At 30.6% G+C, this 26,782-nt stretch overlaps 1 protein-coding gene across 1 annotated transcript; it reads left to right on the forward strand.

Annotated features, from left to right (window-relative positions):
• Window positions 1-20,289: 20,289 nt before the first annotated feature.
• Window positions 20,290-25,697, forward strand: LOC129309383 (squamosa promoter-binding-like protein 2). The gene is made up of 5 exons (XM_054950947.1): window positions 20,290-20,503; window positions 22,522-23,220; window positions 23,407-23,540; window positions 24,252-24,497; window positions 25,055-25,697. Exons 2-5 carry the CDS (start codon window positions 22,562-22,564, stop codon window positions 25,399-25,401), a joined length of 1,386 nt encoding a protein of 461 aa, XP_054806922.1. The 5' UTR covers window positions 20,290-20,503; window positions 22,522-22,561; the 3' UTR covers window positions 25,402-25,697.
• Window positions 25,698-26,782: the final 1,085 nt, after the last annotated feature.

The raw sequence follows: 26,782 nt of genomic DNA on the forward strand, positions 1-26,782 counted from the left end.
CCCTATTGAATGCACTTTTCTGCTTGCACCACAAACAAGAATCTTGACTGAGTCAGTTTCACTATAGGTGCAATGTACACTGGCAAGGATATTATTTTTCTTGCACAATCTAGTGTCATATTGTTTGCCAACAACCAGTCCACACCAATCACTACCTCAATCCCAATCATGGGTAGATAGATCAAATCAATGGTAGTTGATTTATTCTCAAATCTTAAATTAATACTCAAACAAGCACAGTTGGTTCTTACAAAAATTCTCGTTAGTGTAGACACATTAATCACATATGGCAAGATATGTACAGATAATTTCAACCTCAACACACAATTATTAGAAATGCAAGAATGGGTAGCACCTGAATTAAATAAAGCATCTATGTCACAGTTGTGTAGAGAGATTTTACGTCTAATTAAATTTGGAGATGCATCTGCCTCCTCCTAAAATAACGTGAATACCCACCTAGGAACAGTCAATCTCTGCTCTGTTGTACCCAATCTACCCTCATCACAATATCTAGCTATATGCCCCTTCTTTCCATACTTAAAGCAAGCCCAACATTTTCCCATATGTATCTCCCACACTTCAAGCACTGAGGGGTTCTGGCTGTGTTAAGAGTCGGTATAAGCAATATAGAAGCCTGCTGAGATGGCTGCACACCACTAGCAATATTCTTGTGTCCACTACTCCTCTAGAAGGAACCTTGGAATTGAGATCCTCTTAAAAAAGTCTTCTTTTTCTTCCTAAAACTCTCAGAACTATCGGAGCTAAAACTAACTCTCTTACTGACTCCACTACTAGGGCCAAGTGACTGTAAGAATCTACCCTAACTATCCTTTCTCTTCTCAATCTCTGCCTCTCTGCCCCTTCTCACAGCTATTCTCAATTTGTTGCATATTTCATCATAAGATGTGATCTCAAACAAGGCCAACTGCTATTGGTACTTAGGCCTCATCTTCTCAAGTAATCTCTTAGCCTTCTATTTTTAGTCATCATTTTCTATGAGATAGGTAGAGTATTTTAACAATTGATTGAATTTAGCAATGAATACTTCTTTATCAAGATTCTCTTGTTTGAATTCATGAAACTTAGCCTCTTTCTCTACTGTAAAGGCCACTGGGAAGTAAAAGTTGAAAAACCTCACTTTAAACTTATCCCATGTCCACTTAACTCTACCTGTCGATCTCACTAACTTCCACCATTGTTTAGCCTCTTTCACAAACAACATGGAGGTCAAAGTTACCTTCTGCTCCTTTAAGCATAGCATAACCTTAAAGGTTGTTTCCATTCTCTTAATTTATTCTTCAGCTTCACCTTCTTTCATCGTCCCATCAAAATTCGATGGATGAAACTTTAAAAAACTCTTCTATGCTTGATCCATAGAGTTATGTGAACCAACACTACCTATAGCTCTAGATTGTTTAGGTATGCTCTCCTCATACGCTCCTTCATCTTCCTCATACATCTCTTCTTCATTTTATATTGTTCTACTATCTCCTCTTGCCCTATCATTCCTTAATGTACCTTGTCCCTACATCGAATTATGTAATTTGTGCATCACATTTCTCATCTCTAACAACAAGGCCTCATTGCCTTGTGGCTCATTTCTCAATTGTTCCAAGTTCTAACCAACCAAGATGTGATTCTCTGGTAGTAGCTTATTGGTCTCTGGTACCACATCTATATTAGATGGGTTACCCCCTGTAGTAGTTCTGACGGTTCTTCTTTTTTCCATCCTCTCTCCCCTCCTAAGGATGAAAGTAACCACACAAAGAGTGAGTGTTAAATTAGATAACTACGTAAAGGTAAGGTAAGTGTAACGAATATATGTGCTAACTTCTAGACATGAATGCCACAAACAAAATAATCCAATATAACAATCACACATACCAGTCTTGGAACACTTGAAATTGATACCAAATTGTAAAGTCTACCTTGACATTACCAGGACAACACTCATACACACCATTTTGGTAACTAAGATTAGATAAAATCCCAAAAAGAAGTTATCACAACCCTAGGGTTTAAAAGATAATTAGTTTAAAATTATAGGATCCCAAAAAACCCTTTTTAAAAAATGATGTTTGAGCTCAAACCATAGTTCAAAATTAAATAAATATGGTAACAGAAGCATGAAAAATCAAAACAATAATTGAAATAAGCTGAAGCAAATTTAGAAATTCTCTAGGTTCTACAACGTCAACCGTTGCAGATGACATAAAGGGACAAGTCCCTTGAAGGCCACTTGTGCCATGGCACGACTGCCATGCCATTCGACATGCCGTTTGGCCATCCAATGTCTAATATTCGATGTCTAATTTGAGCAATTCAAGGTCCACACGAAGCTCTTCGAGCCTTCTAGCTAATTGCACCGGTCTCACACTCAAATGATCATTCGTTAAAAAGATGGACACTCGAACCCCAAAATAGTTCATTTCCACCCTAAAGTACACACAAAAGTGTCCAATTCACAATGCCTAATGCCATTAGCCCTAAAGACACTTTGACCACATTAAATAGACTACTCATAGCATAACAAAACAATCATATCATACAATAAAGCATTAACACTCAAAATGACCACTAAACCTCCATTTGACAATAACACAAAAGGGTGGATAAAATTTTAGCACATATATCAACTTGGTCATTTTGGCACATAAATTACTTCAAATTCATCACTTGTAACTGAAACTTGGCCAAGCACACACACTTAATCCACAACATCAATCTTGGACCAAGATACACACATTTATCACAAATTCATACAAGCAATAACTAAAATAATGTTATGTTCCTAAATTGGCATCATAACATAGCATATTCATTACAAACTGAAAAAGGAAAAGGAAAGAGCTATACAACTATTGCTCTTACTCTTCAGTCACCTCTTCCTTTTCCTTTCCCCTATCAGAACCCTCACCTGTAAAATATAACCATGGGGTGGGATAAACATTTCAGTAATAAAATAATTTACTACTATTAATTAACATGCACAACTATTAGGGAGTAAAGCTACTAAAATGCCAAAATATACTTTTGCATATTATAACATACTCTTTTTCATCAACACAAATCATTTACCACTAGCATGATCATTCCACTATTCGAGCCTCCATATTACTCTGACTGAAACTATAGGCTCTTGGACTAAGTGTACTCTCACAATGGTTTGAGCTCACCTTCAATGGTAAGATGACCTGGCCAAAGGTTTTGTAATATCCACCTTGACATTAATAAGACAACACTCCCACACCATTGTGATAACTAGGATTAGATAAAATCCCATAAAGAAGTTATCACAACCCAAAGGTTTAAAAGTTAATAAGTTGAAATAATGGAATCCTAAAAAAACTTTTTTTTAAAATAGTTTTTGAGCTCAAACCATGGTTAAAAATTAATTAAGAGCAAACACAAGAGCATGGAAATCAAATCACTTCAAAACAGGCTGAAACAAGCCATTTTACAATTATCTGGTCCATCTACCATGGTGCAAGGCACGCCAACCACGGTGGATGGCACAGAGGAATAAGTCTCTCGAAGGCCTCTTACGCCACGGCATAACAACCATGCACCACGGCATGCACCTACTATCATGACAGCCTTCCGAACTTCCGGAGCACACTGTTTTGCCATCCGACGTTCGATTTGGGCGATTCAAATATCCATATAAAGCTCTTTAAGCCCTCTAACTAATGGCACCATTTCATACTCAATCAGTCATCCGTTTAAAAGATGGATACCCGAATCCAAAATAGTTTATTTTCACCTCAAAACACATATAGGTGGTCTCTTGAGGCCCACCTAGTGAAGTATTCTCAATGTTTGGATAATCAAGACTTCCTAACCTTATACAGAGTAAGACCATAACCCCTACCCTAGTTTAAGGATACTCATGGATCATTATCCTAGGTCTGTCATGGTAGAGTCAAGCTCTACACTTAAGACCTTTAGGATCTTCTAGATCCTTCCTGGTAGAGTCAAGCTCTGTGCTCAAGACCTTCAAGACTTCCTAGCCTTATACAGAGTAGGGCAACAACCCTCTATCCTAGTCTAAGATATACTCGCAGATGCAATGCACATGTCTATGAACATGTCTCTTCACATTCAATTCAAACATCACTCATACATCTACATGCATATTCCTTTCACAATATTGCTACTCTATCAGTTTATAAATCATAATGTATAAGTTATAGAAAATACTTGTAAATAATTTCACAACTGAACAAATAAAAGGATTACTCCAATTATTTTTTACCCTTATTACTAAGGGTTACCAATTGTATTGAATTTTCAAGAGTGTAAATTTCCAAGAGCAATGTCATAGATGCTCAATCTACACAATGTAATGTCCCTCAGTCATTTTTCAATATTTAGCATAGGTATTGATTCGACTAAACTGAATCCCTTAACATATAAAACATTTTAATTAACACCTTTTGAATTCATATAATCCATTCTTCAAAATCACTAGCCTTATAGGCTATTTAAATGACCATAACACCCTTCTAACTTATTATATCAACCAATTTCTCAATTTCAATGTAATTATTTAGGTTAATTTGAGCCTAAATCCTTAAGGTTCAACCATTTAACTTCATACTAGTCATAAAACCTTAGTTTCGTATTCGAAAGCCTTTTTTAAAACTTTTTTTATATTATAACACCTTCAAACTTCTTGATTTGATTCTCAACCAATCAAATTCAAAGAAAATAAGGTAGAAATGAAGCTCAGGGTTGTACGATGCTTACCCGACAAGTCACTAACCGAAGAAAACTCCTAATAGCTGGATAATACAAGCCCTAGCAGATATGAACTTCTTCTCATTTCCAACTGCATTTTCTTTTATTCCCTTTTTTGATTTCACAAGCTGAAGACATAGAATTTAAGTAATTTATGTGCAATGCGCTGCGGCATATGGCACAGTGAGTTCAGTCTCACTTATGCTTATGTGCTTTATCCCGAATTGTCATTCTACCCTTTAATCCTATTGACACAACAACTAATCAACACAAAATATTAATTTGACATCTAAACTATAATCAATTCACTACTCACTAATTTACCCTTAATTAGCAACTATTTTCTTGGATTGAAATTCAAGATATTACAATAGACAATTAAACAAGGTGACAGTAAAGAACAAATATCCTTTATCAAGGATTAATGACTTATTGGATCAATTGATAGAAGGTTTAGTTTTCTCAAAGATCAACCTGAGGTTAGAATACCATCAATTGAGGGTATAATTGGAGGATCTACCTAAGACAGCTTTCCATACTAGATATGGGTATTATGAATTTCTAGTAATACCATTTGGGTTGACAAACACGCCAGTAGTTTTCATAGATTGCATGAATCACATATTTAGGCCTTATCTGCATTAGTTTATTGTGGTATTCATTGATGACATTCTAATATACTCTAAAGATGAGGAGCAACACACGAAGCATTTAAGGGTTATTTTGCAAATTTTAAAGGACAACAAGCTCTATGCCAAACTTAGCAAGTGTGTGTTATGGTTGAGGGAGGTCTAATTTATGGGACATGTTATGTCGACAGAGGGGATTGCAATAGATCCGCATAAAGTGGACGCAGTATTAAAATGGGTAAGGCTTAGTTTTGTGATTGAAATATGGAGTTTTATGGGTTTAGCTAAGTATTATTATAGATTTATCGAGGATTTCTCTCAGATAGCTTCATCATTGACTAGGTTGACCCAAAAAGATCAACCATTTATTTACAATGATAAGTGCAAGACTGCTTATCAAATGCTGAAGGAGAAACTAACTACGGTACTGGTGTTGATTATCTCTAATCCATGATTATCATATGAAGTGTATACAGATGCATCTTTGAAGGGTCTAAGATGTATGTTGATGCAAGATGAGCAGGTAATGGCTTATACTTCTAAACAATTAAGGCCACAAGAAGAGAATTACCTAACCCATGATTTAGAGTTCGCAGCAATTTTATTTGCACTAAAGATTTGGTGACACTATTTGTATGGTGTAGTGTTCAATGTTTTCAACTATTGGCACTTATTTGAATGAATCAGGTACCTTTGGTTATGTCTTGGGAAAGAAAATGATCATTTTATATGAAAGTATCCAACTTTTAAATGATGTATCATTTTGAAATGAGGCCGGTACCATTAGCTAGGTAGCCCAATTAGTTATGTATGGGCACTTAAATTACTCTAACTAGACATCAAATAGTGAAACAATGCATGATAAAAATTCATTTTGAGGTGTTGCCATCACAACAAAACATACTATTATGACAATATTTGTGTGCCGTAGCATATGGTGTCTCACACCTGTTATGGAAAATGGCACAGAGCCAAATTAGCTGCGGCAAAGGGATGCTTAACCATGGCAAATTGTTTAGTCTTGGTCAAAATGACTAACTTGCCCCTATTTCGGTATTTTCCACTTTTATACTTATATGCCATGCTTTTGTAATAATTTTATACATTACTTTTATCACATATTTAAGCTCAAACAACTTAAAAAAAGGATTCTTGGAATCCTAAACTTTATAAATATTTTTATAAATATGATTAATTTAACCATTTACTATATTGATAATCTAACTTAGGGATTTGTCTAATCCTAATTTTCATGATGGACTGTTATATGTGGTGTATTCTAGTAATATCAAGGTGAACATTATATTATGCAACCACCAGGAAAGGTAATCAAAGAATTCTATCACTTGAGTCACAGCCTACCTTTTGTTGCATCATCATCTTCAACACTGATTTTGAATGAAACTCTTACTCAAGATACTCATATCTAATGGAATGTTAGAATGAAGAATTACAACACACATGATTTACATTTCTGCCTTACCGTGATTTTTGTTAATGATGATCATCTATATAGCTATAAATGGAGACATTCAAATAACATGGATCCATTTTGTTTTAATCTTTTATGTATTCAAAATGTGTTAGCTTGGATCAAGGAACTTATAAATGAATTCTATGCAGGATAGGACAACACATTGATTTAATGTTTTCCAAGGTAGTTTCACAACCCATCTTCAAACATCATCGTCATTAACCATTAGTATAAGACATTTATAAGATTGCTAGTTCCTTTAATTCCATTATTTTTAATGTATCTCATGATGATTATCTTTTTTATCCTCCTTTTTCTTTGAATTTTGTGGATACTTTAATGCTATAATGTTTGTTTTTTTAATTTTATTGATTTTTTATTTAAAAAAAAACTAAGTCCTTCTAATCCATTGAGTTAAAAAAATTATGAGATTTAGTTGCATAGTATCAATAAATTGTAAGAATTGAATTGTTCCGAGTTAAAAAATTACATTAACCAATTATCATGAGTCAAAATGTAAAAATTAAATAATATCAATATATATTTTAGAAAAAGTATAAAATTTATATTTTTCTAAAATTTTTCATGTCAATAATAAAATCAATTTATTATATATAATATATCAAGAAGAATAATAACATACAATCAATTAATGTTCCTGTAAATTTAAAATAAGGAAAAATTCTGTATAAATCTCGTGGAGCAAACTTATTTATAAATAAATCTTGTAAAATTCAAAAACTACAGCTAGGTGCCATGAGACTTGAGTATAATTTAAAATTGAGCTGCAAAATAATAATGCCCCAATTAAAAATACATCACTTCAGTAAAGTAATTTGCAACTACTTCATTAATAATTCACAATTATCACTTCAACTTTTTCTAATTGTAACTTTACTTATCAAATAGTTAAATTAATCATGCATTATATGTTTAATACTAATTGTGTACAACTCCTTTATTAGTAATTTACAACTATCACTTCAACATTTTATAACTATAACTTTATATATCTAATAGTTAAATCGATTATGCATTACTAACAAAGTTTAACACTGATTGTTTACAACCACCTTATCAATAATTTATAAATATCACTTAAATATTTTACAACTATAACTTCATATATCTAATAGCTAAATTGATCATGCATTATAAATAAAAGTTTAACACTAATTGTTTACAATTACTTTACCAGTAATTTGCAACTACCATTTCAACCTTTTACAACTATAGTATAACTTCACATATTCAATTGTTATAAATTATTTTATTGTTGTAATGTATTTTTAATTGGAGCATTATTATCTTTGCACTCTAATTTTAAATTACACTTAGGCCCTAAGGGATTTATATGTGATTTCTAAACTTCACATGACTTAATTGTAAATAAGTCTACTCTACTAAATCTATATGTGATTTTCCCTTAAAATAATATAAATATGATCCTCCATTAGTATGGTAGGTAAAACCAAGCTTACCAAGCTGACAAACTGGTTATTTGGTTGAATGTTATATTATAATAATCAATTACGGGATCAAAAATCAAGATTTTGAAAACAAAAATCCATTTTATAATTTTACCCTTCATTTTATAAATATTTATATTATAAAAATGTCCTATTATTGTAATTTAGACATTCAAAACTGATCATGAAAAATCATCCAAACACCTTCTATTTCATTAAAATCAATTTTAAAAAATATAATCTAAATATCATCATGTTTTGTTAATCAATTTTTTCAATTAAATTCCAAACACGCGCCTTTAATCATAGAAAAGGAACAAACTCTTCACACTATGGCAATGCTCCATCAAAACTAAATTGTATTCTAGTTCCAAATTAAGACAACATTTTCTTTTAAGTGTGAAATGCAACATTATTTCTTAAAATTTTTCTCTTACGTAATTATAATTAGAAGTGTTCGTGAAATGGGACAAGAACAAGACAATCACATCTCATGTCTTGTCCTGAAAAAGAAATAAGAATGACTTTTTTTTTTTTTTTTCATGTCTCATCTTAAGAGTTGTTCCATCTCATTTGTGATTGAGAGAGATGAAGAAGTAGGAATTAAGAAACTAATGTCTACAACGATATTTAAATTTTCAAATTTTGAGTGATTAAACACATTTTTGTATGCTAAAACTAATATAAACCCCACAAAATTGGTAATAAAACTAACACAACTAGTAAATCACAAGAGACAAAAAATATATATATAACTTGAGTATAATATCAAATTTATCAAATTATATAATTTCTTAAGTACAAAATAACACAAGTAAATAGCATAAATCACATGCACACAACTTAAATTCAATTATTGAATTATAACAACAAGTCTAAAGTTCTATTCAAAACAAGACTGAACATCCTGACAATAAACTTATGTCCCATCTTATTTTAATTTTTTTTAGAATGAGTTAGACTCATCATGACATAATTGGATTGAGACTTACAAATGGGGACAAGACTCCCTTAAACAGCCCAAGCACAATAAATATTTCACTAATCAGGGACTAAAATATTTGTTAATTTGGCTCTGTGCTGCTTAGCTATTTTGGTGGCTCTTTACTACATTATTATTATTTTTCAGTTCACAATTAAAAAAACAAACATTAGAATTATTTAATTATAAAAAGGATGTTCTCATAAAAACTCACTCCTTAAACTTGGTATTATTTTTTGGCCAAAAAATTTATATTATTTATTTCTATTTTTTTACTATGAATATATTCTGCTAAGACTAAGAACGATTCATTATCTTTGCATAATTGATCAATTCAAAGTTAAATTATATGAATTTGAATTAAAACCAAGATTGTATTTTCTTATGTCCATTGCTCCCAAAAAATATCTATGATGGAAATACATTTATATCAAGATTGTTTTGCTATGCCCACAAAATACATGACAAGTAAAAAATGTGTTCATATTTAAAAAATATGTATGAAAAAGATATTTCAAAATATTATATGAAGGCAATGATTCATATATAGTCTAGTCATAAGAGAATATCAACTTGCAAATGCAAAGGTGTCTAGAACAATAATATTTGAGAACTGATACACGAGTTCATGGCACAATGACTCAAGAACAGTTAGTGATATTATCATTAGGGAAAGTAAAAGTTATATTGTACTTTTTTTCCTTATCCAAGATTTTTTTCCATTGAGTTTTCCTAATAAAGTTTTTAATGAGATAACTTTTATAAATATGAAGATATTGTGTACTCTTTTTCTTTTACTAAGTTTTTTTTTCATTGGATTTTTCTTAGTAAGGTTTTAATGAGACACAATTTTTGGACATTCAAGAGGGAGTGTTATAAATATTAGAATATTATGTATATGTCTATTTTCACATCATATCTTTTAAATTCTCTAATATCTTTCAGTTACTATAATATTTTTTAGTTATTATTATTTTGTATATTTTATTTAACTTAATTAATATATTTGTGCCTAAAAATATAAGGAACCTCAATTGTATTCTACACGCTAAAATGAAAATTATCTCTTCTCTCACTCTCTAAATATTCTCTCCTTCTAGTATTTTCTCTTCTCTTCTTTTAAATTTTTATTTATTTCATAATACATTACCAACACGACTACTTTACTCTTAGCATCACTAGGTGGATGCCCTTATAAGTATTGGATTAGAGATTAATGCTCATGCTTATGAACATCTCTAATAGAGATGAAGGCACGCTAAATTGAATATCAAGCAAATCTCTATCATCCATGCACTCTTGTTATTTTATATTTTATTTATTTATTGAATTTTTGTTCAATTATTTTTTCTTCCTCCCTCAATTAATCACATGATTATATATTGTGTGCCAAATCCAGAAGTATGAGACACAATTAGAAATGTAGATCCTAAAGTTATTTACACATAATATAGAGTGGATTCTAAAATTATTTACATGTAATTTAGAGTGAATTCTAAGATACCCACAGGACTTAAAGTTGATCTTGAAGTTATATATCCATACAATCTAGTGTAGATCCTAAAAATATCTACACTCAATTATTTATTTATTTATCTTCCATTCAATTCCTTATTTTTTTTAATTCATTGTTCATATAGATAATTTGTTCAACTATCTACATATATAATTTTTAGAAAAGTGAATCTTCTTGTTATCTACACATAACATAAAATAAATTTTGAAATCATCCATATAAAATATAAAGTGCATCTCAACGTTATCCGCATATAATACAAAGTAGATTTTAAAGTTATATGCAATTAAAATGATTTATTTATCTAAAATTTTTTGCATCTTGAATCTATCAATATGAAAGATAAAGTAGGTTCTAAAATTACTTATATTTAAAATAATTTATTACTTTATTCAAATTATTTTATATCATAACTACAAGCATCTCTATTTATTTACTTTATTTGTTATAATCATATCTCAATTTCATCATATTTCTAATGATATAATTTGAGGTTACCAACATATATATATATATATATATATATCACACACATATCGGGTTGTTTTATATATATATATATATATATAATATGAAGCAAGGCTATTTACTCTCTTTTTTATACATACATACATTCATATAATTTGTTGATTCTTACTTATAATGAAGTAAATGAGCAAATTATCTCTTACATTTTAGATCTGACGATATCTTAAACTTTAAACTCATTTATTATGCAAATTGTTCCTTTTAACTTTTGAAAATAGTGACCAAAGTTAACTTTAATCATTAGTTGACTAAAAAATGACAGAAAGAACATAAAAAATTATAAAAAAAGACTAAACAATTAAAATAAAGGACCAAAAAATTACAGACAAGGACACAAAAAAATAGAAAAGGACCAAAAAAAAATTTGGTCCCTTTTTTATAATTTTTGAGGTCCTTTTATGTCATTTTCTAACTAATTAATTGTTAAAGTTAATTTTTATTAATAGCGGGGGCTATTTTGCATCATTTTTAAAAGTTAAGAAAATAATTTACAAAATAAACAAGTTTAGGATCTATGATGTTATTGAAACTAAAGTTCAAGAAATAATTTACTCATTTATTCTATATATATAGTCTATTGTTTATATATGTGCATGTGGGTGTGCGTGTATTTTATTTTCTTTTATTTGGTTGTCTTCAACATTTTTGCAATAAGAATGATTAGTAGACGTATTATTTTAATTACATGATCAGATGGCCTAAAGCCCATCACTTTAAATTTTTCTTATTTTATAAATGATCGATTTAAGGTCAAAAAAATTATATGGCTAAAAATCATATTTAATTTTGTTACTATATGATCAAAAGGCATATTTGATTCTTCAATTACTGGGATAGAATTCATATTTGATTTTATGATTACATTGCCAGAAAACATAATTGATTTTGTTATTATATGGCTAGAAGACATCTCAAATTTTGATAATGACTATTCTTTAGAAGGATAATTTTATGGCCATGTGGTTACTATAAATTACGTAGAATTTCCATGACTATCTTGATCTTTGATTCAATTATTTTAACTATCATAACCCTGAAGGCTAATTATTCATAAAGCATTATCAAGTTTAAAAGATTATTTTTCTATAATCTTAAAGATTATAGTTAATAGAATTTATGTTACAGATATTGATAGAATTTTTTAAAAAAAAATAATATACTTACAAGCAATTGTTATAATATGGCCTGTAACTGCATGAACAAAATGTCTATTATCTATTGAACGTGAAGAATGCCAATGCCCTTTATTATAAAGGACCATGAAGTGTTGAAAAATGTCCATGAATAGCTATGAAAAGACATTATAATAATAAATTTATGAAATTATTTACACATAGATAATTCTAATTATTTTATTGAGAAATTTTATTTCAAGAAAAATTCTGCGGGTCATATAAGAATGTTTGGAAATTAATTTTAAAACAGATTATACATGATTGATCTTATCTCAAAAAAAATTTCTAGAAGGAGGTGAGCAACTAAACATATGTTTGTTTTCTTTAAATTGTTTAATTATATGTCCATATAATTGACTTGTTGAATTTTTCTTATAATGTTTATGACATTCGCGTAATTTACTTAATGAATAATATAATAAGTATGTTTTGATATTTAAATTTGACTATCATTACTGTAAAAGCTAGAAAGGAATAGCAACAGTTTTAAGATTATATATGATTTAGTTCTAGAAAAACTTTTGAAAATTTGTACCATTTTATTATTGAATTAAAGCTATATAATGAAAAAAAATTCTTTTTAAATAATATTTGACGGTAAGAGTTAAGCAATGACTCATTAGAAAATAAATAGTGGTGGTGTTGTATTGGGAAGGACAAAATTGATAGAGGTCTTCAAAGAATTTTCATACTCACAAAGCAAAATTTATTTGTGATGTTATTTTCTTGAGTTTCAAATATTTTGTTTTATTCATTGTTGAATATCATATTAAGATTGTAATTGTAGCTAAAAGTCTACAATAATAAATAAATTTGTCATGTTAAACAAAAAGGTTACTATTGACTTAGTATATAATATACTGGAAGTATGCTTATATTATTTAGCATGATTGGTTAGATCATCTTAGATTAGTATTGAAGCAAAGTATTATTAAGAATTTACAATTACATTCATTAAAGAACCAAAAGATTCTTCCTAACTTGCTAACATGTTATATATAGAATTTCTCAAATATTGCTTAAAGAAAATTATGATATTATTACTAGCTATTGTTGGGATTGAGTTCCAGATATGTATGAAATATATGAAGTTGATATAAGCTTATTTAAGCACCATGTGAACCAGACGAAGATATAATGAAATTAAGAGATGCATCTATAAGGTGGTCGCATGGGTGTATATTAATTAATTCACAACCTGAAGCTTGTGAGGGAAAAAAATTATATTATGTGCACATTTTTGAATCTAGTGATCGATATAATTCACTTGAAAATGTTAGTGATTTTATATCTCAAGTTCAAAACATTTTAATATGAAAAAAAAGTGTATTTGTCACAATGGCCTATTAAAATTATTTATGCCTTTAATAAGATGATTAGACCAACATTTGAAAAATAAAATTTTTCATAAAATATACAAATATGCATGTTGCAGCACTTATATGTATCAAGCTAATAAAGTATTGCTTAATTTATTCTTACCAAATGAAATTGCCATGATATTTGTTATTCTGAATATAAAAGATATTGATTAGAGTGTTAAAATGTTGAAGAGCTATAATTGTTTCTTATTCTTTGTTGCTTCCACATTTCTTTTCTTGAAATTTGAGATTTAAGTTTTGTCCAGAAGTGTAAAAGTCTAAATGTGGGAGAATTGATAAATGATAATTTTATATATTTTTATCCTTTTAATTTAGATTTTTAAATATTTATTTAAGGCTAATTAAATTTAATTAGATATTATTTGATTTTGTTAGCTAATATTTAGTTTTGAAATTTTAACTATCTAAATTTATGATTTTAAGATATAAATGATATCTTTAATATTTGTGCACAGGTGCTATTTAAATTTATTTTACTTGTGTAGATTTTTTTAGATTTAATTTGAAAGATATTGATAGAGAATATTTTGGATAAGAAGAATATGGACATACTTGGATATTAATTCAAGAATCAGATTTTTAAAATTTTGTTTGAATTTATGTTGGGTTATTTAGTGTAGTTTTTAATAAGGGTTATTTAAGATAGTTTAATATTTTTAATAAATTATTAAGTTTTATTAAAAAATGAAAAGAAAAAGAGATGCAGCACAGTATACATATATAAAGCAAGCCGCACGCACAGGAACGATGATCCATTATATATATAAAGGAAAAGCATGATTTTTGACGGAAAAGGACGAGAAAAAAAAACGACGTGCATAGGAGGAAGAAGAAAGGACAACAGTGATTGCAGTTCATTTTTTTTTCTTCAATACAGGTGATGGCCTCTCTTATTTTCATCTCATATTATTTGATTTTTAATTCTATAAATAGCTAATTTTTTTTGTGTGATCAATCACAAACTATGATTCTAAATTTTAATCAGAGTCTTTAATATTCAGGAAAGATTTTATTCTAACTTTATTTCAATTTGCTCTTCTTCTCTCTACCTCTAAATTTTATTTTTTAATTACTATTACTGATTAGAATAGCTTTACTACATAATTTTTGGGTTATAAATTTTATCTGAGATTTTACTTACTATAATCGATTGATATAGTAACTTAAGAGTAATTCGGCTTAGCTTGAGTGATTACTCATATTTTGTTTTTGATGTGGCTAACATAAAACAATTGTTAAGTTGTAGGTTAAGGGAGATTTCAATTAATTTATAACTTAATTTCTTGTTTAATTCTTAAATGATAATTTGAGAAATATATAATGAAACCAGAATAATAAAATTAAATAAAATTAATTTATTTTGTGGACTAGGAAGATTAAATTTATGTGATTGGGTCGTGATTGATTACGCTGCTTATGCTTGATAATTTTCATAGTTGAATTTTTTCTATTTATTTAATTCTAATTTAGTTTTAATTTCATAAAAAAAACCCTCCACTTTTTTAGCTTTTCATAACCATAATTCAAATAGTTACTCCATTGACTCTTAGAGAGACAATCTAGGTTACGCTTTACTGTAAAATTTAGTTTTTATTAATTTTGGTGCTATTCGATAATAGTGTTAATAGCATTGTGTGAATGTTACATGAAATAAATTTTGATAAAATAAAAGCATTAAAATGGGTGATTTCAAATGGTATGATAATATATATATATGTTATGCATAAGAAAACATGTAAATTAGTAACGAGAAATCTTGAATGGTTTGGAAAGCATGATTATAGAAGTAGGAGTTCACCCGAGTAGAGAGGCAGTGAGAAGACCATATGGTATATTCTTCTTAGTGCTTGACGGGATGCGGTGTTGGAGAAATACCTCTTTAATGCCTTTTAAGGTACGGTGTTGAAGATTTGAGACTCCTTAGTATCTATTTGATACGGTGTTGGAGTCAACAACACTCCATTGTGTGTATTGGGAAAAATCATAGTTTGGAAGTGAGATAGAACACCTTTTCTCAAGTGATTTTACCACCAAGATGAGCTCAGGACCAATGAGAGTGTATATGGGTCTAAAGCGAGCCTATGATTTCGAGTTGGGATGATTTGCAAGTTTGATTGATAAGGATCATGCTATGACATGCTATGTGATGTTTGTGGTAGTAAAGTGGTGTAAAGAGGTTAAATGTGAAACATTGATGTGATTTAAATGAACTTGTGTTATATGCTATGTTATTGAGGTTTAAATGGTGTATTATGCTTTATTTTCATATAGTTGTATGTGATAGTCATTAAAAGTGAGTTATTTTGTTACTGAAATTTTTCTCACCCTGGTAGTTACATGTTTGCAGGGCAAGGCAGTGATCAGGGCAAGGGAAGAGAGTCTAAACTGGCTTAAGTTGTTAAAGCTGTGTATACTCTAAGATTTTGTAATGAATTAAGAAACTTATGTATATATAGAGGTAAATGAATTGCCATAGGATTGCATACATGTTAAAGTAGTGATTTTATGGAATCTTAGCCCAATTGTATATATACATGATGAAATGATTCGAGGGTTATGATTTAAGTATGTTTGCGTTGAAATTGTTGTTGATATTGGTAAATCTTAAGTCTAAGTGAAAAATTATGATAAAATGAGTAATTTGAGACTAAGATTGAGTAATACAAATGATATGAATGTGAATGTATATGTTTATGTTGAGAAAAAGATCAAGTAGACTATGTTATACCAAGTGTTAGCAATGTGTGCAATTTTGAGAAATGTGAAAATTAGCTTTAGAAGGGTCAAACTTTAATATATGAGTATGATTGTGGTAAATCATGGTCAATTAGGTATATAGGTCCTTTTGGACTTGATTGAAGGCCTTATGTGGTTTAATGAGAGATTGAGAGTTTAGGTGCACAAATCTTTTATAAAATGTGACTTTTTGCACCTGGGTGTCTAAATCTTGATCAAATCGTTAGATCATGTCTACACTTATCTCATTAGTTAGCTTATGAGATAAGCTTTATGTAGGCTCTTAAATCACTCCAATCGAACATTGTATGTGAAAACGGTGCATGCTAGAAGTTCATTATTTTACTGTCAAAATGACAACAGAAATTTAGACAGGCGCATTGCGGTGCATGGTGCTACATGCCGCAGTGCACGTCACAAAAGATTGAGCGTGTGGCTTTATGCCACATGCCACGGCGCATGTATTGCACGCTAAGGCGTACAAACCAATTCCTAACCTAAGTTTGTGATTTTTAAGGCATGCAATTGAGATAGGAATGCTAGTGGTTATATCCATTACGCTTGATACAAATGTGTGATTTGCTTCCGCTGTGTATTCTATGATATGGTATGATTTTGGATGATTTTATAAACAAGTCTTTAACTGAAGCTTTTCAAATAAAATATTTGATTACTGTTCTAATTAGTGATGTGGCGATTCTATTAATCTTCTCCTATATTGAGTGAATATAGGAGGAGGTTACAAAATTCATGTTTTAGCTGACAATGCTTCAGGATACAAAGAAAAAAAATTGAACCACTCTTGAAGCATGAAAGGCAAATCAGTTCCAAAGAAATAAAACCTTATAAAAAGAGAAAAGAGGAGGCTATAATCAAGATGCTCATATTAAAGAGGCTGGCATTTTAGAAGAGGCGAAGACATAACTGACTTTAAGTTTTTAAAAGAGGATTAGGTGCCTGATAAGAATAAAAAGTTCTTAAGAAGTTATGTCAATATGAGAAATAACGGAACTGAAAAGAATAAAATTGTTAACAACACTTTTAATGAGAATGAAATATTACAATCAAATGATGATCTTGATAGAATGCAGATAGAAAGCTTATCAAATTAGAAAAAAGGATGACAAGTAGAATTGCATTCACTTGTTCATGTTATGAAAGTTATGAACATATAATTCAAGCACCTAAAGTGGGATACTATACACGAGTGTATATGAGAAAGAGAAATGTCACATGTAAAGCTTGACTTTTAATTTAAGAATGTCTTACAAATGTTCAAAATATGTATTAATATATTATTTTATAGTGGATAAAATGATCTTTTGGCATGTTATTAGTCTGACAATATAGAAATCTAATATATGTCTAATAAATGCTAGCTTATTTATATGGCTCATTATATAGTGATGTTTATTTGAAAATCCTAGATGGATTAAAGATGACAAAAGCTTATAAAGATCCTCAAGAAATTTTCTCTGTCATTATATTTGTTCATATGAAGATATACATATTGATTTGCATCAACATTGATTTATTTAGTTTTATCGAATATTTTGAAAAGTTTATATAAGCACTTAATTATTAAAGAAAGATATTAAGATATTAGGTGATTAGATGTGAATTGAGATCATTTTTCTTCAAGAGAATAATAAAATGTGGTCCTGAAACATCATATATGAATGCTTTTATATCACCATTTATAATATTACATTGATTTGCAATGAAGTTATATATATTTGATATGATATGTTTGAGGAATTGATTATCATGTAATGTTACTTTACTAAACTTATTTAGGAGCAAAATTAATTGATTTGGCATGTGTTTTATATGTCTAGTTGAAACCATACGAGTTGACCTCTAAGAGGTTATTTATTTGTGAAAATACATGTATATCAAGATTGTTTTGCTACTCTCATGAAATATATGACAAGTGAAAAATATATTCATATTTAGAATATATGTGAAGAGTGATGTTTGAAAATATCATATGAAGGCAATGATTCATATATAGTCTAGCCATGAGAGAATATCAAAACACAAAGGCATCTTTAACAACAATATTCAAGAATTGATGCACAAGTTCATTGGACAATGACTTAAGAATAGTTAGTGACATCATCATTAAGGAAAGTAAAAATTATATTGTACTCTTTTTTCTTAAATAAGGTTTTGTCCCATTGAGTTTTTCTGGTAAAGTTTTTAATAAGGTAACTTCTGTAAATCTGAAGATATCCAAGAGATTTATTTTAATGAGGCACATTGTCTAGACATCCAAGAGGAAGTGTTATGAATATTAAAATATTATGTGGATGTTCATCATCTCATCATACTTTTTAGATTCTCCAATAATTTTCGGTTACCATAATATTTTTTTAGTTATTATCATGTTGCGTATTTTATTATATATGTACCTATAAATAGAAAATACTTCAAATATATTCTACACACTAAAATGAGAACTATCTCTCCTCTTTCTCTCTGGATATTCTCTCCTCCTAATATTTTCTCTTCTCTTCTTCTAGATCTTTATTTATTTCACAACAAATTTTTTGATTTGTGACTTTAATTTTAATATTTTTAAATGAAGAAAGAATTAAAGTAAAACTAAAAAAATTAAATTACTGCTCATTTGTTCATATACACACTTCACAGTGCTCCTTCTGGTGCATAAACTTCTAATTATCTAAGTAAAACTAAGAAAATATGATTAAATTATTGATATCGTTTAAAGAAAGAAAGAAATTTTTAAATTTACTCCTTAATAATATTATCTTTAAAAATATTTCCTCTTTCATATAATTTTTTAGAGAGAATAATAAATAAATCCCTTTGAAATAATAGGAAAATAACAATTTGGTTCTCCAAAATGTGATAACACCTTCTAAGCCCTAAAAGAATTAATAGTCATTAAAGTCTTTGATGAAATGACAAAAAACCCCCTTTAATTTTAAAAAATAAAATGATAAGAAAAAGTTGTAAACGTTTAAACTACTTTAGTCATTTATTGAACCAAAATTGTGAATTTTAGAACCAAAATTATGAATGAAAAAAAAAAACTTTGTTGCACTTTATTGATTAAAAAAATGGTGAAAAAAATTTACAAATGTCTAAACCACTTTAGATATATATTAAATTAGAGTTATAAATTTTAAAATCAAGGTTGTGAATAAAGAACTTTGTTGTATTTTGTTGATTGAAGAAAAAAGGTAAGAGAAAATTATAAATGCCTAAAACACTTTGATTATTTACAAAATTAGAATTGTGAATTTTAAAATTAAAGTTATGATGAAAAAAATTATTACACTTTTTTAAATAAAGGAGTATTTTTATTATTTTATAAAAAACTTTAATGATAATTAAATCTCTTAAAATTTAGAAAGCATTGTGAGATTTTACAAGACCAAATTTTCATTTTTCTAATTTTAAAAAAATATTTGTCATTTTCCCAATTCTTTACTCCATATTAATAAAAAATTGTAAAAGCATAAAATGGTGAACTTCTTCCTTAAAGTGAAAAGGCCCCCCAAAAAAAAAAAACTCGGGCAGTCCGCCCATATTGGATGGACCCGACCCGACCCGATCATGAGTATTCGCTGGATTATTCATGTCCGATAATAATTGAGAGGATCATAAAAGAGACGAAAAAGAAAAGAGAGTGAAAAATGGAAAAGAGACACTGGAGTTATAAGGCTGCTTGCTAGCAGGCTGCACCCAAAAGCAGAAATGCACCTTAAGTGTGTGAGGAGCGACTCAGAGCTCTGCTGGTACGTCCACGTCCGCCTCTGCTGGTGAGCACCAATGGAATGCATCGAATCCAAATGCACAGCGATATCTCCTATTTAATCCTCGGTCCTCTTTCGGAATCTGTAAGCCCTGCGATTTATCCTCTGGAATTTATGCTTTTGATGATTTAGCTTGCACGACCTCGAGCACCGTGTTGATCGGTTTCTTAAACTTCATTTCTTCTATCTTCCTTTGGAATCTGATGTTTTCGCGAACTTTTTGGTTTCTGATATTGATGAAAACCACAAATAGAGATCGTTTACTGTTTCAAGAGATTGAGTTTATTTGACTAGCCTATTTAGGTATTTCTTTCTATTTCCGTTTTATGCTGGCCGCGATGGAAGATGAGAAGTAGAGTTTTTGCGGCGGTTATGTTTGATTTCTTTTTGTTAATTATTATTCTTATTTTGATGATTATTATTACTACTTTAGTTACGATTTCCTTTTGTGCCGGAGTCAGATTGAAATATCCTTTTCTCTGAAGCCTTGTGTAAAGGAGCGCTTTTAGCCAATGAAAAAGATGCTTTTTCTGCGCCGTCTTTACCGTTTTGCGACGCTTGGGTTTATTATTTACTCTATGAAGTGATGCCACTGAGAGTGCGAGAACGAGACGATGCCGGTAGTTTCTCGAAATGTTTCTCCTCTCTTAGTGAAACCTTAGGTGATCTTTGAAAGGGGTTTCATAATTCCATTGCATTACATGTTAAAAGTAACAGCTATATCCGAATTTATTTGAAAAAGGAAAGTTGAAAATCAACCGACTTAACATGTTGGGTTACAATAAGTCCCCCCGCCCTCCTTAGAGTCAGAGCTCAGTGATTGGTTTGGACCGTTAGGTAGCTTCCTTGCAGGTTTGTTGATTTGTTGCTGATATTTATGATTACGAAGTTAGGTTGGAGGTGTTTATTTTCAATCGAAAAATAAAGGTTAAACTGAGGTCTGTGGTTGCCGTTGCTAAATAATTGTGGGTTCTGGTTATCTGGTTTATCCAGATAATCATTTTGGGTGCTTGGGTTGTTTTGGGTCCTATTCAATGGTTGACTACTTGAAATTTCTGTGGCAAAAGCGAATTATTGAAAGGACGATTACATAAAGGAGGTCGCTCTCACAATTCAGGATGCGTGTAAAATAATCTTTTAGTATCTTACATTTAAATTTCATTTACGTAAATTTTCTGGTGACTTAGTGATCAAGATCTTCAAAGCAAAATCTTTATTAGAACTGAAGCTTCCCAGATGTATAATAAGTATACAATAGTAGGAAGAGTTAAATCACCTCAAGAGGTAAACCCTATAGGCAAAGGTTTGGTACTTGCTGCCAATGCTATAAATGTCCCTGTAAAGGCTGTTGAAGGCTAGAAGATAGGGAAATAATGGTGCTAACGTTCTGCGGGAGCTGAACTAACAAATTATGACAGATTGACTAGTTCCAGTTGGTGCCTGCATAAACTTTACCGGTGCTAGAGTTAAATGGCCATCTATTGTAAACTTAAGGGTAGGGATGGCTTTATTTCAACTTGAAGCTCTAATCACAATCTAAAACCACTCACAGCCTCATAACTTGTGGACGGAGATTTGCAGAACACTAGAGAGAGAGCGTGCATGGATTTATGCAATTAACTTCTTTATTTTAATAATCATTAAAAACATAAAAGTTCTTCCAGGGGCATCTCAGGTTGGGAATTTTCTTCTGTGGTGAAGAATGTTGTCACACTTCATTAGTATGTAGTGGCAATGGAGTTACGAGTTGCTTCTCCCATCAGGATGTTGGCATTGCCTGTTTCAATTTCTGTTTAACTTTGTACTTAGTTTTATGTCATTGTTAACACAACATGCATTGATGATGCAGAAACAAATGAATCTATGTTGTCTTGTAAAGACTAATTATTATTTGACTTTGAAAATTATGCAGATATAGATTATTTGAAATCTGTGTATTTTGGCAATTGCTCACCTGTTTTAATATCGGTTTTGTTGGTGCTTTTGGGATTTGGTTTATTATTCTTCCAGTTTATCTGGCTTTTTACTAGACTTGAGCTTGTATTACTTTTTGCTTCTATATAAACTTAAGACCAACAATTTCATTTTAAATATATTTGTAGATTGCCTGGACCACTTGATTTGAATCTCTCAAGTCTTCAGATGGACTGGAGTGCAAAATCTTTTTCACAGTGGGACTGGGAACACCTACTTTTTAACACAAAAGCAACTGAGAATCCTAGGTTAAAACCGGTAGACTGGAGTGGCAAAGAAGATAGAGAAATCAATGTTGGCGTGTTCAATCCATCATGTGGTATTGATAGTTCTGGGTCTGTGCTGCGATATACTTCTTCATCAAGGGGCTCAAAATCAGCTTCCATCAATTCTTCATCAAATGGGTATAGCAGAACATCAGTGCTCACTTTTGAAGGATCCCAAGAAGATGCTAATGGTAAGAAAGAGAGGTCAAAAGAAGAGCCTCTTGGAAATTCTCCCGCACTTGAGCATTCTTCTGTCTCTGGTGAACCATTGCACAGTCTAAAGCTTGGCAAACGGCTGTACTTTGAAGATGCCTATGTTGGAAGTGATACAAAGAATGCATCTCACTCTGGGATTCCCATGCCATCTTTGAGTGCTGGGAAAAAATGTAAGTCAAATAGTCAGAGCTCACAACCTCCACTCTGCCAGGTTGAAGGCTGTAACCTTGACCTATCATCAGCTAAAGATTACCATCGCAAGCATAGAGTTTGTGAAAATCATTCCAAATGCCCAAATGTCGTTGTAGGTGGTAAGGAGCGTAGATTTTGCCAGCAATGTAGCAGGTAAAGACTCTTGACAAACATCTGATTATTTGGATAGCCACACGATTTTTTCTGGAGATTAATCAAGAGTTAATTAATTGTCATGCACATTTCATTATGATCCATCAATCGGGATTTACTTCCAGTGCTTCTGTCTTATGTTAGGAAATATTGGTTGTGAATGATCATATACTTATAATGTTGAAGGTTCCACGGTCTCTCAGAGTTTGATGGAAAAAAAAGAAGTTGCCGGCGTCGTCTTTCTGATCATAATGCGAGGCGTCGGAAGCCTCATCCTGAAGTCCAGTTGAATTCATCATTTTTGTCCTCATCACCATATGGTATAACTCGATATCTGGAATATCATCCCCCGTGGTCAAACTTTTTTAAAAAAAGAAAAGAGAGAATAAAATTGTGCCCTCAAATATATATTCTCGGTCCATCCCTGGGCTAGCTACAGCTTTGCTTGACATATTCAAGATTATGGCAAATTAGAGTCATGAAGTTTAGATATTCTGCTACTGTTATTTGCACATCTTAGTGTGTGTTTGGAACTACATGAAGACGGGTTTCAGAACCATGTTTTGGTAGAAGTAATGCTGTTGTTGCTTCTACCAAAACCATGCTTTGACACACCTTGAAATTGTGATTCCAAACATGCTAAATTTGCTTTAGTTTGCTCAAGATTCTGTAACTGCCTTAATCTGGAGGAAACTGGGTTAGGATAAACCTGAGCAAAGAAAGGCACTGTGTCATCATGTCATGGGAACTTATGTCACCTGCAGAAAGCAGAAAGCAGAAAGATGTATTTAATTAAAGATATGTTTTTAACCTTTGCTATTGAAAGACCACGAGTTTGTATGAAACTCCTACACAAACAAATTTAGCAAATGGCAATTGAGACTTTTCTAAAGTCAAAATTCAAACCAAACAACCGCAAACCCTAGTTTTTCATAAGAAAAACTGACCAGAGTGTCCGTGATAGTGCAAGCAATTAAATTCGTGACAGTGCCATTAAAACTATACTGATCTGATGTATGCATACCCTGCAGATGGGAGGCAACAGATGGGCCCTTTTACTAATTCAACGGCCGCTATCAACTTTGCTTGGCAAGATGCATACAGCAGCCGCATCTCCCAAACGAAAGAATTTCTCATGAAAGCTGCAAAAGCAGGAGGTACCATTGGGCAGGTGCATCAGCCCTTCAATGAGATCCCAAGTACCTTTTCTAAGCTTTCTGAAGGTCCCGGTGGCCTTTGCACTTCCAAAGGCATAACAGCAAAGACTATCAATCCAGGTCGTTTCACCTCTTTCTTGAGAACTCAGCTTCATGAATCCACCCACAGATTTAATTCGGAACGTTTTTCATTAAAGCATATAATAGACACATTTCTATATACATTACATGTCTTGTTCATAACTTATGAATGGGCTTTCTATATATTTTGATATTCTGATTGGTTGATTACTTTCCGCCAGCTATTGCCAGCTCCTTCACAGATCTCTTAGCCTGCCTATTGTGAAAAACAAAATTTCCCATACAGCTACTGAACAAACTAGTTTAAGTGATCAGAGGAAGACATTCACATTGGTAAACTATAATTTAACCAAAAGTACAAAAAAGAAAATAGTGGTGGTTAGATTATCTTTATAGAAGCTGAAGGCGATTCCTGTCAAGTCGCCAGAGATTATAATGCTCGGTTTGTAGGATTAGCATTGGTTATCATTATACATATAGGCATGCAACATTGAACAGAATAATTGGGGTTCTTAGCTAAGTCCTGAAGTGAGGTTGTTTCCAAAATTTGTTTGTTTCCAGCCATATTATTATTCACATTGCACAAACACTTGCAGGGATAGAAGATTTCGTGACCTCATCAGATGATAATGCTACACAAGATTTTCACCGTGCTCTCTCTCTTCTGTCAACCACCACCTCTTGGGCTCCATGCGAGACGAAGTTTGCTTCTCAAGAGCACTCCAATCGCACAACTCCTACCGGTACGACTCCACCTGTAACGCACTCAATGATTCAGTGCTTGCCTTGTGCTTCGTCAGACTACTGGCAGACTTGTCAACATCCAGTCGATGCCCGTATCGGCATCTCGTCATACTCAGACTGTAAAGATGACTCTCACTTTGAAGATTTCCAGCTGTTCAGAGCACCCTATGAGTCTGGCTTTTGCAATCAGTTGGATTAACGAGTATCCTAACAAGCTTAATCCAGTTATTAGGCCCAGGAGAGGTCAAGTCTCGCCTCATAATATTCGTAATGACTTTTGTGCTTAACTTCCCGTATGCAACATTTAAGTCTTTATTTTGCCCGGTCTGTTTTGCGTCTTCACTGTGGGGATCATATCTAAACCGGTTTGCATGTTATATTTGGTACATTTTATTAGAGCTTTTGTTTGGTCAACTCAACAAAAAGGACCCAGCGAGACCTCTTTCCTCGTCGTCTCTTTTGTTAATTACATGAAGCGTCCTCTGTTATTATTCATTTGTACAGATTTTTTTTTTTTTTTTGGGGAGGTGTTTCTACTTGAACTACGTATGCATTTTGCTTCGAGTTGTGTTCAACCATCGAGTTTTGATAACTTAAAAGATACATATTGTTTGCTTGTAAGTTTTATGTTAAGGAAAATTAATCATTTAATTTTTGTAATTTTAATCTAAATATAATTCAATTATTGAATTTTGATTCGTTATAATTTAATCTTTAAAGTTTTAACTTAATTGTAAATTAATTTTAAACTTTACTTTTTGCGATATAATTCATGAAGTTTCAACGTTTTAAATATTAATTCTTTTATTTTAAAAAATAAAATTATAAAGATTAAAAATATTTTAAAGTTTATTTCTAATATCTTAAATTACTAAACTTTTTTAATATTTAAAGTTTAAAATATTTTTAATTTTTATAATTTTATTTTTTAAAATATAGGGATTAATATTTAAGAAGTTAAAATTTCAGGAATTAAATTATAAAAGATAAATTTGAGAGATTAATTTACAACTGAATCAAAATTTTAAAAATTGAGTTACAATTAAATCAAAATTAAAAGGATTAAATAATTAATTTTTTTTTATATTAAAATGGACAATTCGGAAATTGGGAAGCACAGAAATGAGATCTTGTATTGAACTTATTATTTTTTAGTTATTTAAACTTGCATGCTCAGTTGACTGTCTCCAATGACATTAAAAGAAGTGAATTTTAAAATTAAAAATAAGTTAAAAATTTAAATAACAAAAATTGCTGTATGAGTAGTAGAAATCACAAATCATTACTTCATTTAAAAATATATTTTTTGAAAAATTGAATTTAAAAAAATATAAATTTTTTAAAATTTTTTAATATGCAATCGTTATCTTTTTTTTTAATGTTCCTATTAATGAATGATTTTATATTTATTACAAAGTGTTTAATAAAAATAAATATAAAAAGATAGAATTAATATAAAATTAATAATTATTTTATTAAAAATAAAATTTAATTAAAAATATCTTATTTAACGGAGAGAATATATAACAAGTCAAATCAATGCATATACACTTCTTTTTTTTGACGGTACATGCGCATCC

The sequence above is a fragment of the Prosopis cineraria genome, unplaced genomic scaffold, assembly GCF_029017545.1.
Source record: "Prosopis cineraria cultivar Desert tree isolate PC_DT_omini unplaced genomic scaffold, ASM2901754v1 PC4, whole genome shotgun sequence".
Lineage (NCBI taxonomy): Eukaryota > Viridiplantae > Streptophyta > Magnoliopsida > Fabales > Fabaceae > Prosopis > Prosopis cineraria.